The sequence below is a fragment of the Monodelphis domestica genome, chromosome 7, assembly GCF_027887165.1.
Source record: "Monodelphis domestica isolate mMonDom1 chromosome 7, mMonDom1.pri, whole genome shotgun sequence".
Lineage (NCBI taxonomy): Eukaryota > Metazoa > Chordata > Mammalia > Didelphimorphia > Didelphidae > Monodelphis > Monodelphis domestica.
Genome location: NC_077233.1, coordinates 279,837,351 through 279,849,585, shown reverse-complemented (window position 1 = coordinate 279,849,585; position 12,235 = coordinate 279,837,351). Strand labels below are relative to the sequence as shown.

The following is a 12,235-nucleotide window of genomic DNA, read 5'->3' as shown; positions in this document are numbered from 1 at the left end:
AGCGTGCAGAGTTGGGGGGTCTGCTTTGAACACGCCGAGCTTGGGACGGCCGTGTCTTAGGGGCAGTCAGCGGTGCGTGACTACAGCGAGGGAGAGACACTGGCCTGGATGCACAGATCTGCCCATCACTTGGACAGAGAGGATCGCTGCACCCATAAAGGCAGAGAAAGTGGAGGCGAGAGCCAGGGCGCAGTTGGCAGGCAACTGCTGGTAGTAGGCACGCCTTAGAGAGCCCGCAGAGAGACAAGAAGGGCAAAGAGTGAGAAAGGACCACTAGGCGTGATCTCAAAGGTCTGTCGGAAGTGATGCGTTGTAAAGCGAGGAGCAGAGTCAGAAAGAGCACCATAAGGAACGATGGCAGAGTGGCAGACAGCAGGGCACCCCAGCTTTTCCCAGAACTCCGAGAAAAAGTCCAGCTGAGTCATTTGTCCAGCCCAGATCAGCACAGGAGACAGATAGGTGTACAAACACTGATGGGAGGGGAGGGGAACCCAGTGCCCGCCCCCAGGGACAAGCTGTGTAGCAGAACAAGAAGAGATCCCACTCCCACAACTGTACGAGGCGTTGCAGCGAGAACAGGTACCGATTAGATCTTTGGCACCAACTACCCAGCTCTAGGTCAGAGAGTCAGGGTAGACTGAGGATGGGGCTTGGACTCAGGGGTGGCATTCCCAAGCAGGGAATTCCTGCACAACCTGTCAAAAAAGGAGGAAGCTCAAAAGCACACAATTGTTGTGTGGCTCAGATCCTATGGGTAGAGCAGAGTCTTAGCTCCACCTTCTAGCACAATCTGAAGCCTGCAGAGGAATAACCAGAGCAGAAATCCCAAAACAAAAGGTAGCCTACAGTGTGGGGAGCTTCCCAGGCGGCTGAATGAATCAACAGATTATATTATTGCTCAGACCAAAACCAAGGTCAGTAACTTACAGAGCCCAGACAAGAGGGGCAGCAGTCAGGTGTTGCTCTAATCATACCCCTTTAGGAGGACTGAAAGCATGCAGCTCTTCAGTTTAAACTTGTTCCTTGGAGCATGGAATCCCCACACTCAAATACCCTGAGAAAACAGCAGCGGAACTAGACCAGACCTTTCATCCAGAAGTCACAGAGCCCATCTCTAATTCAAGTTCAAAGTCAGAAACTAGGCTGGGAAAATGGTGAAACAAAAAAAAATAACTATAAAAAGCTATTACGATAACAAGGATACTCAAAACACTGAAGAGAGTGACCAAAACACCTATTTGCAAAGCTTCAAAGAAAAGCAGATTGGGCAAAAATTCAGCTAGAATTCCTGGGAGAGAATAAAGCAAAGGTTATGGAAAAGAAATGAGAGTTTGGAAGAAAGAATCAGAAAAGGGTCAACAGCTTGGCTCAAGAGGTAAAAAACTTTGTCCAAGCAAGAAACCTCTTGAAAATTAGACTGTACCAAATAGCAGCCGACGACTCCTGTTTTAAAAGAAAACCAAAGGTAAAGTATCTCATTACAAAAACAACCGACCTTGAAAACATAATTACAGAGCCCAGACAAGAGGGGCAGCAGTCAGGTGTTGCTCTAATCATACCCCTTTAGGAGGACTGAAAGCATGCAGCTCTTCAGTTTAAACTTGTTCCTTGGAGCATGGAATCCCCACACTCAAATACCCTGAGAAAACAGCAGCAAATTTAAGAATCATCAGACTACCTGAATGCCTTGACCAAAAGAGAGCCTAGGCATCACATTTCAGGAAAACTTAAGAGAAAACTGCTCAAATTTCTTAGGCAAAATAGAAAAGAAAAGAATCCACCGTCACCTTTTGAAATAAACCCCAAAATGAAAACTCCCAGGAATATCCTAGCCAAAATCTAGAGCTTCTGGAAGTTTCAAAATAAAAATACTAGAAGCAGCCCAAAGAAAAAATCAAATACCAAGGAGGCACAGTCAGAATTACACATAATTTAGCAGCTTTCATTATAAAGGAGCAAAAAGCTCATATATGTATGTATATATATATATATATATAATATGGTATTCCAGAAGGCAAAGAATATAGGCTTCCAGCCAAGAATAATTTGTCCAGCCAAACAGTATGATTTTACAAGGGGTGGGGAGATGGAGGGAATAGACCTTTAATGAAAAAGACTTCCAAGCATTCCTGAATGAAAAGAATAAAGCTGTGTAGAAACTCTGAAGTTCAAAGACAGAAGGGAAACATAAAAAGGTAAACATAAATTAACAATAATTAAAAAGTAAATAAAGTTAAATTGCTTATGGTCTAATACGGGGAAATGATGTGTCCCCTCTGATCCCTGTCATGGATGATGAAGAGCCTGGAGCTGGTTCTGTTATGTATTGATGGTCTGAATGGAGAAGGGAAGATGATTACATTGGAGAACAGAAAGGAAAGTTATAAAAAAAATCACCTCACATTATTAGGGTATACAAGTAGACTCTAGACAGGAAAGAGTAGATGGGAGAGGCAGTTGGACCCGGCTCAGTGGATAGAGAGCCAGGCCTGGAGACAGGAGGCCCTCGGTTCATATATATAATTTTTTAGAAAGGAAAACAATCTGGAAAGACTGGAGTACCATTATCTATGCAGTGAACAAGTATAATTCCAGAGGACTGATGATGAAACATGGTACCCACCTTTTGACAGAGAGAAATGAATACTGAAGAAGCAGAATAAAATGTGCATTTTGGGACACAGCCAACGTGGGCATTTGTTTCACTTTGCTTGTTTGTTATAAGGGTTTTGTTTTGTTTTCTCCATCAGGGGCAGAATATGAAGAGGGATACAGTAGCCAATAAGATAAAAAGGAAGGAAGGAAGGAAGAAAAAAAGAAAGGAAGGAAGGAAGAAAAGAGGGTCATTAGAAACATCTTTTTTTTTTTTAATGCCAAGAATAGAAGGAAGGCCTGAAAGAAACACAAATAAGCAGGATGGCTTTGAAAGCTATAGAAGTAATTTTAAGCAAGCTGTACATAACAGAGATCTTATAGTTTCATGTGTAATCCTTTTTTTCCTGTTTTGTATATATAGAAATACTATTCCTTTTATTTTCTAAGTTCAGAATAAAAACATTTTAAGAAGAGAAAAAATGTTATTAAGATTATATAATTAAGATATCATTGTTATATCCCAAGGAGGTCATTGATAGAAAGAAAAGTGCCTTTATACACCAAAATATTTATAGCAACACTTTTTTGTGGCAGCAAAAAACTAAAAACACAATAGATGCCTGTTGATTGAGTAATGGCTAAAAAAAAGTTGTGGTACATGAATGTAATGGAATATTGCTGTGGTATAAGAAATGGCAATATGATGATTATGGGAAACATGTGGAAAGACTTATGTAAACTGAAATGGATTAAGCCGGAAAAACTCTCTCCAGATATATCTATATGCAGATCTATCCATAGACATATGTACTTCTATATCACGACAATGTGAGAACACGAACAACAAAGCAAGTGAAAGTTAATGTTTCACAATTATTAACAACAAGTTTGGTCCCAAAGAAAATACCTTTGCTACCATTACATAAATTGCCAAATTTTAAAAATATATTCATTGGTTTGCCTAACTTTTTTCTCTTGTTCTTTTTCATTTAAAAAGCCAAACCAACTCAGTTATGAGACAACTTCCTGATGGCAAGGGGGAAGGAGGAGGAATGATACAAGGGCAGACTTGGGCAATGTGAAAACCAAAGATACAAATAGAAAAATTTTTAACAAGATTATTGTTCTCTTTGGTAAGAGCCAAAGGTTGCCAGAGTAGTGTATAATGTAGCTAATATGGTTCCCTCAAGCAATCAAGGGAGGGACAGAGGTAGCAGTCTGGGAGGGAATTGAAGGGTAGAGGCACTGGGGGTCATAGTGAAAAGGTAGAACAGAGGTAAGGACCATTAGGCATAGGGAAGGACATAATAGTAAAAGATTATGATCAGATAAAGGAAGTGGAATGCTTTGGGGTGCTGTCAAGGTCAGTGGGGAGTAGAAAGCTGGCAGTGTCTCCCTGACATTTTACTAGGAACTTAAAACATTCCAACAAATCCACTGTTCTTGTGGACAAGAGGATATGTAGGAAGGGGAAAATAAAGGAAACTTGGAGTCACAGAGAGTCTCTACTTCTTACCATGTTACAATTTACTCTTCAGGGGCAGCCAGCTAGGTGCTCAGTGGGTAGAGAGCCAGGCCCCGAGGTGGGAGGTCCTGGGTTCAAATGTGACCCTAGATTCTTCCTAGCTGTGGTCATTTGCCTAGGCCCTTGCCACTCTTCTGTCTTAGAATTGATACTAAGACAGAAGGTAGAGGATTAAAAAATGAAATAAAATGAAACATGCGCTTCAGGGATACCTTATATCTAAGAGTGAAAAGTACACTAATATTTTTGGCAGGCTGATGAATTTTTTTTTGAGTAGATAGGCTGCTATAAAAATGTCCCTTTCTTCCCCTCCTAAAAGCTGTATTGGTAATGACTAGGTATTATCCATATTCCTTAGGAACTGAACAGGACCTGTAGAGCTATGCAGCAGAGGATTGTGGAACTCATCTCCAGGGTTTCTAATGAAGAGGTCACCGAGGAATTGCTACATGTGAACGATGACTTAAATAACGTCTTCCTCAGATATGAGAGGTGAGGATTTTTTTTTCCCTCTGAAAAGATTGTTGGCATAATATCTTAGGGATTTTCTCATAAACAAAGGGGGAGAGAGATTAGAAATGGAAAATACTCATTAGAGATGCTAATTTGTCACCAGATGACAGGTGAAATGCATCTTATTCTCCTGGGAATTGAGCCACAGGAAATTGATATGCAGAATTAGTGTTTGCCCTTTATACCCGCCATTAGGTTTCTGTTCACTTTTCTCTCTTTCCTTCTCCTTCCACCTGGCTCGCCTCTTTCCTTACCACCCCTACCCTCCACCCAGGTTTAGGGAATTCGGTAGGACACAGGGCTTTTGCAACTTCTAAGTTCCTCTCTTAGGTATTGAACCCTTTAGAAACTTGAGAGGGCTAAAAATCACTACTGAGAAAAAGGATTGGCTTCTAAATGCTAGTTTGTCTGGACACGTCTGGACATTCAGTCATTGAGAGTAATAAAATTCTGCCTTTGGAAAAGAAAGCATAAGAGAAGGGAAGAGGGGAAAAAAAGAGAAAGAAAGACGAGCACAAGCCCTGTCAGATGCCTTTGGGTTGCTTTTACTTATTAACCCTTTCTTTGTGATAAAAAAGAATTCAGTTGGGACAGGGGGATATCAGGAAACAGCTACGATGTAAAAAACAAAAGACATTTACAAAACAATTTTTTTGAGATGTGAATACACCTTCGAGAGCTTTATTTTTATTCATTTTTTATAACAAACAATCAAAAGAATTACACAAGTATATTTACAGTACAAAACAATTTTTTTAAAGAAAAAGAAAGTAGTGTTAGGGTCCAGGTATTCGCCCACCACCAAGGAAGACCCGTAGACAATGCAATCAGGCAAAAGGGTCATTTATTATGGGACTGGTGCGCACCAGTGGAAACTGCCACCAGAGTTCCGATTATCCTCCTGAATGTTGGGACTTGTATACTCTTCAGCATGTATGGCCCCCCAGTCCTTTATCTGGGACATACTATCCTTGAAACTTTGACATGTTCATGTTGCTGGGGTCTGCTTGGCCCCTAACTTCTTATCGGGTACATACCAGCTGCTGGGGCTTTGACATATTTATGTTTCTGAAGTTCCAAGGACGGGCAGCTCCTTGCTCAGGCCTCCCTCAGTAGATACTCCATTTTCGTGCTTTCCTAATTCTACCCAACATAGCTGGATACTGGCAACAAATTAGAAAAATCCCTCTTCTCCTCGAGAGGCCTCACTTGGAAAAAGAAAAAAAAAACACTTTAAAATTCACAGACATGGGTTTAAGTAAAAGATGTGGTGTCACGTACTGTTGTGATGGCCTCCCCGACTTGTCTGTAGTCTTCTAGCATCCTAAACATTTAGAACTAGAAGAGGTGTAGTCCTCATCTAGTTCTGGGGTCCAGAGAATGTGGATCGATTTCAGAGCATCTGTGAACTTGGGTGGGGGTGGAATTACATCTTTCTAGTCACTACCGTGTGGTCTCCTTTGTATTTTGTTTGCACATTAAAACCATGATTCTTAGAGGGGGTCCATGGGCTGCCCCAGACCTTGGTGTAAAAAAAATTAGGTTGAACTCTAGTTGAACCCATTCATTTTCTAGGTGTTAAGAGGCTAAGCAAGTGCTCTGGGTCTTCTAGTCATCCTATGGAAATCAGCCAGCATAGAATGAGAACAAGGGGCATCAGAACAGTGGGATGAGCGCTGCCCTCGGTGTTAAAGGCCTCGGGGTCTCACTCCCTGTGTGGCCTCTTGTTGTTCAGCCTTTTTTCAGTCATGTCCAGCTCTTCATAAGCCCATTTGGGGTTTTCATGGCAAAGATACTGGAGTGATTTTGACATTTCCTTCTCCAACCCATTTGACAGGTGAGGAAACTGAGGCAAACAGGGTTACACACAGCTACGGAGTGTCTGGGGCTAGTTTTGAAATGAGGTCTTACTGACTCCAGGCCCAGCACTCAGTCTAACGATGCCACCTGGTTAAAATCATTTCTCTTCTCCGGGCCTCAGTTTCTTTACTTTTAAAATTAAAGTGTGACCCTGGACTAGCACCCAGATCTCTAGCGACGGGATGACTGGTCCTGCCACTGCTGTTGCCTAGAGTAGATTAGAGCAGCGACACTGGGCTGCAGGCCTGCCGGGTGCTCCAGGAGCATTGACTCATTACGCTCCGAGCGCACCCGCTTCCCAGGAGCTCAGCATCTCTTAGTGGTGGCAGTTTTGATAAACGTGTTCGTCTCCCCAGCACTACAGCGTGTTAGCGGGGGGTTCACAGACACAGAGACCTGCCCTCCGTGTTTGAATGCTCTTCTGTGCCTGCCACGGGCACTTCATAAAGAAGCAGCAGAACAAAGGAGAGGAATCCGCAGTCCCCGCCGAGTGTCTGGGACGGCACTGCTCCTTACCAGACACCAAGTGGTTCCGTTCCTTTGTCATTGACGTTTTATTATCTCCCCCTGCTGTATCCACACCCAAGGGGGTTTAACCCCCCTCACGGTCCTAGGGCACTTTTCTGACTTCATCAGAGATTGGGGCCACCTTGTTCTAAGGAATTACCCACTTTGGTTTTGTTTTTTAACTATTTCTTTCTCCACCGAGAATGTTATAAGAACAGACACTCAGTATAAGAAATTATCCAGTCTGAAGTTACTCAGTGGCTCAGTGGTTTGAGAGCCAGGCCTAGAGACGGGAGGTCCTGGGTTCAAATCTGGCCTCAGACACTTCCCAGCTGTGTGACCCTGGGCAAGTCACTTCACCCCCATTGCCTAGCCCTTACTGCTCTTCTGCCTCAGAACCGATACATAGTATGGATTCTATGATGGAAGATTAGGTGTGAAAAAGAAAAAGAAAAAATTGACATTTCCATTCTTTTCTGTAAAAATGAAGATTTAAAGGAAAACATGAGTTTTCTGACATTCATAAGTGTAGGAAAGAAGTCACAACAGGATGATGACAGCCCAACTTTAAAATAACTCAGAGAGACCTTTTTCTCCCCGGGAGTCAGCCACAGAGAGCTAAGGAAAAAAAGGAAAAAGAGGTAGAAAGGCACGGTTCCTTTTCTCAGACCCAGAAGCATCTGGTACAGAGCTTTTAAGCTATTACATTTCTGCTCTCTTTGTTTTCTGTTTAACTATACTTTTTTTAATCCTTACCTTCCATCTTAGAACCAACATTGGTTCCAAAGCTGAAGCGCAGTAAGGGCTAGGCAGCGGGGTTTAAGTGACTGAGGTCAGATTTGAACCCAGGACCTCCCATCTCTAGACCTGGCTCTCCATCCACTACACGTGCACACGCATACACACAAAGCTGACCTCTTATTAAACAAGTTGGCATGAGGATGATTTGGTTGTGCATCAGTACAGGTATGATTCTGTAGCTAACCGGAGCCAAAACAATCTCAGGCAGCTTGTCAGGAATGACAGCTTCCTGTTAGGAAAGCCCAGTCGCTGCTGGAGTGCTGGCCCCAGAGCTTGTCTCTTCTCTTCCTTGTGGTCCCAAGCATTTCCTCCGGGAGGTGCAGGAAGTGGCGCCCAAAGGTCCTTGTCTTTATCCAGTGCCTTCCTCGTTGGACCTGGGAGCAGAGTGGTGTGTGGTCCAGGCGTTGCTAACGATTCCTTAGAGAGTCCTGTGGTGCAGGGAGGGGCCCAGGATGATTACCCGGATTTTGTAGACAGGAAGAGGCAGCCGAGGCTAACAACGTCGTTGAAATGGCGGGTGTTGCTCATAACAGACTCATTTTACACGCCGCCCCCCCGAAATACCCCGCAGGACGGTGTCAGAGTCTGCATCTGTTTGCTCGGGATGCCTTCTCTCTGTCTCCCTCCCCCACGCAGGGGAAGGCCTAGACGGTTGTTGTCTGTGTGCTATCTCCAGGCAGCTGGGAGGGTCCTCCCCCCTAAACTTGAGCAGCGCATGGACACTGATGGCTCTCCTCCTTTGTTCCCTCTCACCCCCCAGGTTTGAACGGTACAGGTCAGGTCGCTCTGCTCAAACTACCACCAACGGGGTAAGTACCATTTCAGAACCTCGTCCGTGGGGGCCGCTTCTGCCTCCGTCGCGCCTCGGGGGGCCTCTTTCTCCCCCTTGGAGGGGCTTGGGGTCAGTGAGGCTGCCAGTATCATTGGGGAGACTTAGTTAATGGAGCTCAAATAGGAGACATTATTTGCAAGAAGCAAAGATGGGCTGGGCTGGCCTGGGGCAGCATAGAAGGCAGGGGAAGGCTGTTCTGAAATGTGGGGGGGCAAACCCATTGCACCAGCCAAGTCTCAGGCTGGAACACCTCCAACGTCGTTTCAGCCTCACAGAGTTCCTGTTCTAGCTCAGGAGCTGGCAACAACCGGAGGCCAACCCTGCTTGTCCTTGAGTGGCTTCCTGGTGGGGACCCGCTCTCCTGGCCAACAGATGTTGGTTCTCTGGGGGACTGGCAGGAGAGAGTAACCTGCAGCCCTCCGTGTATCTAGAGCCAGGCGGGGATGCTGGTGGCTACCACCTGGAAGCCATTAAAGTCTGAAGGCTACTGGAAGATGGCGTGCCTGCTGTAGGGGATGGTTTGTGCTGATCTGGCTTATTCCTTGCCTGTTCCACGAGCACTGTGCACTCAGACGCTCACTGCCTCTAATATCCTGACAGGTCCTGAATGAAGTCACTGAAGATAACTTAATAGATCTGGGTCCAGGCTCTCCAGCTGTAGTGAGTCCGATGGTGGCTAACACAGCGCCACCATCTTCACTTTCCTCACAACTGGCAGGCCTGGGTACGTATGGCCTTGAATGGCTTTCTCAGGTCCTCAGGCCCATCATACCCCATTAGAAACCAGGCCTTCTTCTCCACTGAATGTATGCAAGGCCCAGGTTTCTAGACGTCTGCCACCTTTTCTTTCCAGGGGGAAGACCATGGGCATCGTTGTTTTTCTGCACCCGTGGTAGAGTTTGTTTTTGAAAGCATTTATGGCCTACCCATCTGTAGCTCACCAGTCCCATAGCAACTTCCCAGATCCTATACAGTTTGTATCAACGAGTCTCCTTTAAACGTTTAATTAGATTGTAGCTACCCCAAATTTAAATAACTCACTAAATTATAGGATTCACTCATCATAAAATAGTGAGAATGGTGACTACTTTTATTTTGCATAATGGCAAGGTTTTATGGAAAGCAAGGGAACCTACTCAGATTTGCCCTTCCTGGGAAATAATATAAAGCATATGTAGATATTTCCTCCCTGGTTACAGCACTCCACTATGGTGAACTTCGAGAGCTAGCTTTTAGCCATTATATAATGTACAGGTTGCTACCATGTCGTGACAAAAAGTCTTCTAATTGAACTAGTGACTCAGAAGTAAGTAACACAAAATAAATTGGGGCACATGTTCATGGGCACATAGTGACTAAGTAAGAAACAGCTGCCTTTCCTCCACTCAGCAGCTGAAAATAAATAGCCCTCCTCACTTGAAACCATCAGGGAAAAGAGACTGAGCAATCGGCAGGTCATACCTTTTGTAGGTTCTCTCTCTTCCCACTCAACCACTCCTGCAGCCAATTAGAAGACGTCATTATCACATACTACCAACCTCTGGGTCACCATGACCAGAAACTAGTTCCCAAAGTCCCTCCTGCTGGATTGAAATGAGGCAGAGAATATCTGTGCCTGCTCTGTAAAATCCTCCAAGATGGACAAATCTGAGCATGCTCCCTCTGCTGCATAATTCCTGATAGATGAAAATAAGTCCCTACACTCTTTTATTACTCCATTCTTTTCTTCACCTCTCCCATTACCTGTCACATAATTTGGGGGGCCTCCGTATCCTGATCTATAAAGTGAGGAGTATAGCCTAGATGACTTCTAAGATCCCTTCTTGCTCTAAATCTGTGATTCCCTGGTCCTTCCTGATGGTCTTTCCCTCCCTTTGTTACTACAAATTGAGTCTTTCCCACTCACACACAGATCGGGAATTGAAATGCATTAATCCTGCTCCAAACCCCATATACCCAACTTGTAGCGTGTCCTCTGCTCACTCAGCACCACCCTAGGAGTGAAACAAGAAGTACTAGAATCTTAAATGTGTGAAAATATTCACCGTAACGCATTTTGCTATCTTTTCCCTCCACTTTGGCCCCCTCTGATTTTGGAGGGAAGTCTCTTTGTACCTACGACTAACATTTAATTATTGTCATATTCAGATTTGGGGACAGATAGTGTCAGTGGAACCCTCAGCTCTCTCCAGCACTGTAACCCCCAGGATGACTTTGATATGTTTGCCCAGACGAGAGGAAACTCCTTGGCTGAACAGCGTAAGACGTAAGTAGAGGGCTTTTTGTCTAAAGAAATTGGGAGCAAGAAGAATTGGCTGAGCCTTGGGCAAACGCCAACAAAAAGGGGGACTTCTATTCGTGAGGACCAACACTGTCACCCAGAGCTTTAAAATGTGGGACTGAAGATTTGGCATCTGATAAGGATATTGAATGGAATTCCATTTCCCCACAGTGGAAACATAGTCTATTTTTTTCCTATCTGTCACAAAGACATTTCTTTACCCCCAAAATCACTGTTCAAAATAAAGCAAGCCTATACCCTGCTCTTAGAGAGTGGGGTACCATGTAAGTAAGTAGATATATTTTTAGATTCAGTCATATAAACTTTGGTGATGATTGAGACAGAGTACCTTCCCAATCTCCCACCCAAACACCAGTATAACTGGGGTTAGATATTCGGAAGCCATGATATTGCTTCTACAACAAGCACCTTCCTGGTTTCTTTCACATTTTTTAGCTTTTTATTTCATACTTTGGCTTTGTATTAAGATTTATCCCAAGTAGGAACACTTCCTTGTGTCATCTGTCTTCCCCTCGTGGACCGCACTACCCTTTGCCCATTAAGGAGCCCTGAGTCCCATTTTCAGCAACCTTTTTTGTCTCTTTTAATCTGAAACAACTGAGCAACTAGGTAGCATAATGGATAGAGCACTGGACTTGGATTCAGAAAGACCTGACTTCAAATCCTACCTCAGATACCAGCAGTGTAACTAGGAAAATTATCCGACCTTTAACAGCCTTAGTTTCTTCATGCGTAATATGCACCTGCCTCACAGAGTTATTGTGAAGAAGAAATGAATAATGGATGTACTTTGCAGTTCTTATAGCGCTATATTAATGTTAACTATGGCCTGTTCCAGGATTTTAAAGACAAAATGGCAGCCATCTCTACTTTTTTTTAAACCCTCACCTTCCATCTTAGAATCAATACTGTGTATTGGTTCTAAGGCAGAAGAGTGGTAAGGGCTAGGCAATGGGGGTCAAGTGACTTGCCCAGGGTCACACAGCTGGAAAGTGTCTGAGGCCAGATTTGAACCCAGGACCTCCCCTCTCTGGGCCTGGCTCACCATTCACTGAGCCAGCCAGCTGCCTCCTTTAGAACAAAGTATTTGTGTAACTGAGAGAAAAGAAAAACTGGGTGGGGGATGGGACAGAGGAGAAGAAACTCCTTCACATTCATAGATATGATGATTCCAGAGCCCCAATATTCATAAGCCTTTTTTATTGAAGATTTCTTTATCTTTAATAATTAATTAGCGTTCATTTGACTTTCTATATAAACCCACTCTCAACTACGTTTTATAGCTCCCAGTGAGATCAGG

At 44.0% G+C, this 12,235-nt stretch overlaps 1 protein-coding gene across 10 annotated transcripts in view; it reads left to right on the top strand.

Annotated features, from left to right (window-relative positions):
• TOM1L2 (target of myb1 like 2 membrane trafficking protein) overlaps positions 1-12,235 on the top strand; it is a 199,673-nt gene that overhangs the window by 167,922 nt on the left and 19,516 nt on the right. For all 10 annotated transcript variants that reach the window (XM_056804492.1, XM_056804495.1, XM_056804488.1 and 7 more), the window contains 4 exons: positions 4,479-4,612; positions 8,562-8,610; positions 9,234-9,357; positions 10,782-10,899. In XM_056804492.1, the coding sequence (XP_056660470.1) occupies positions 4,479-4,612; positions 8,562-8,610; positions 9,234-9,357; positions 10,782-10,899 (425 nt within the window). The remainder of the gene's footprint in view (positions 1-4,478; positions 4,613-8,561; positions 8,611-9,233; positions 9,358-10,781; positions 10,900-12,235) is intronic.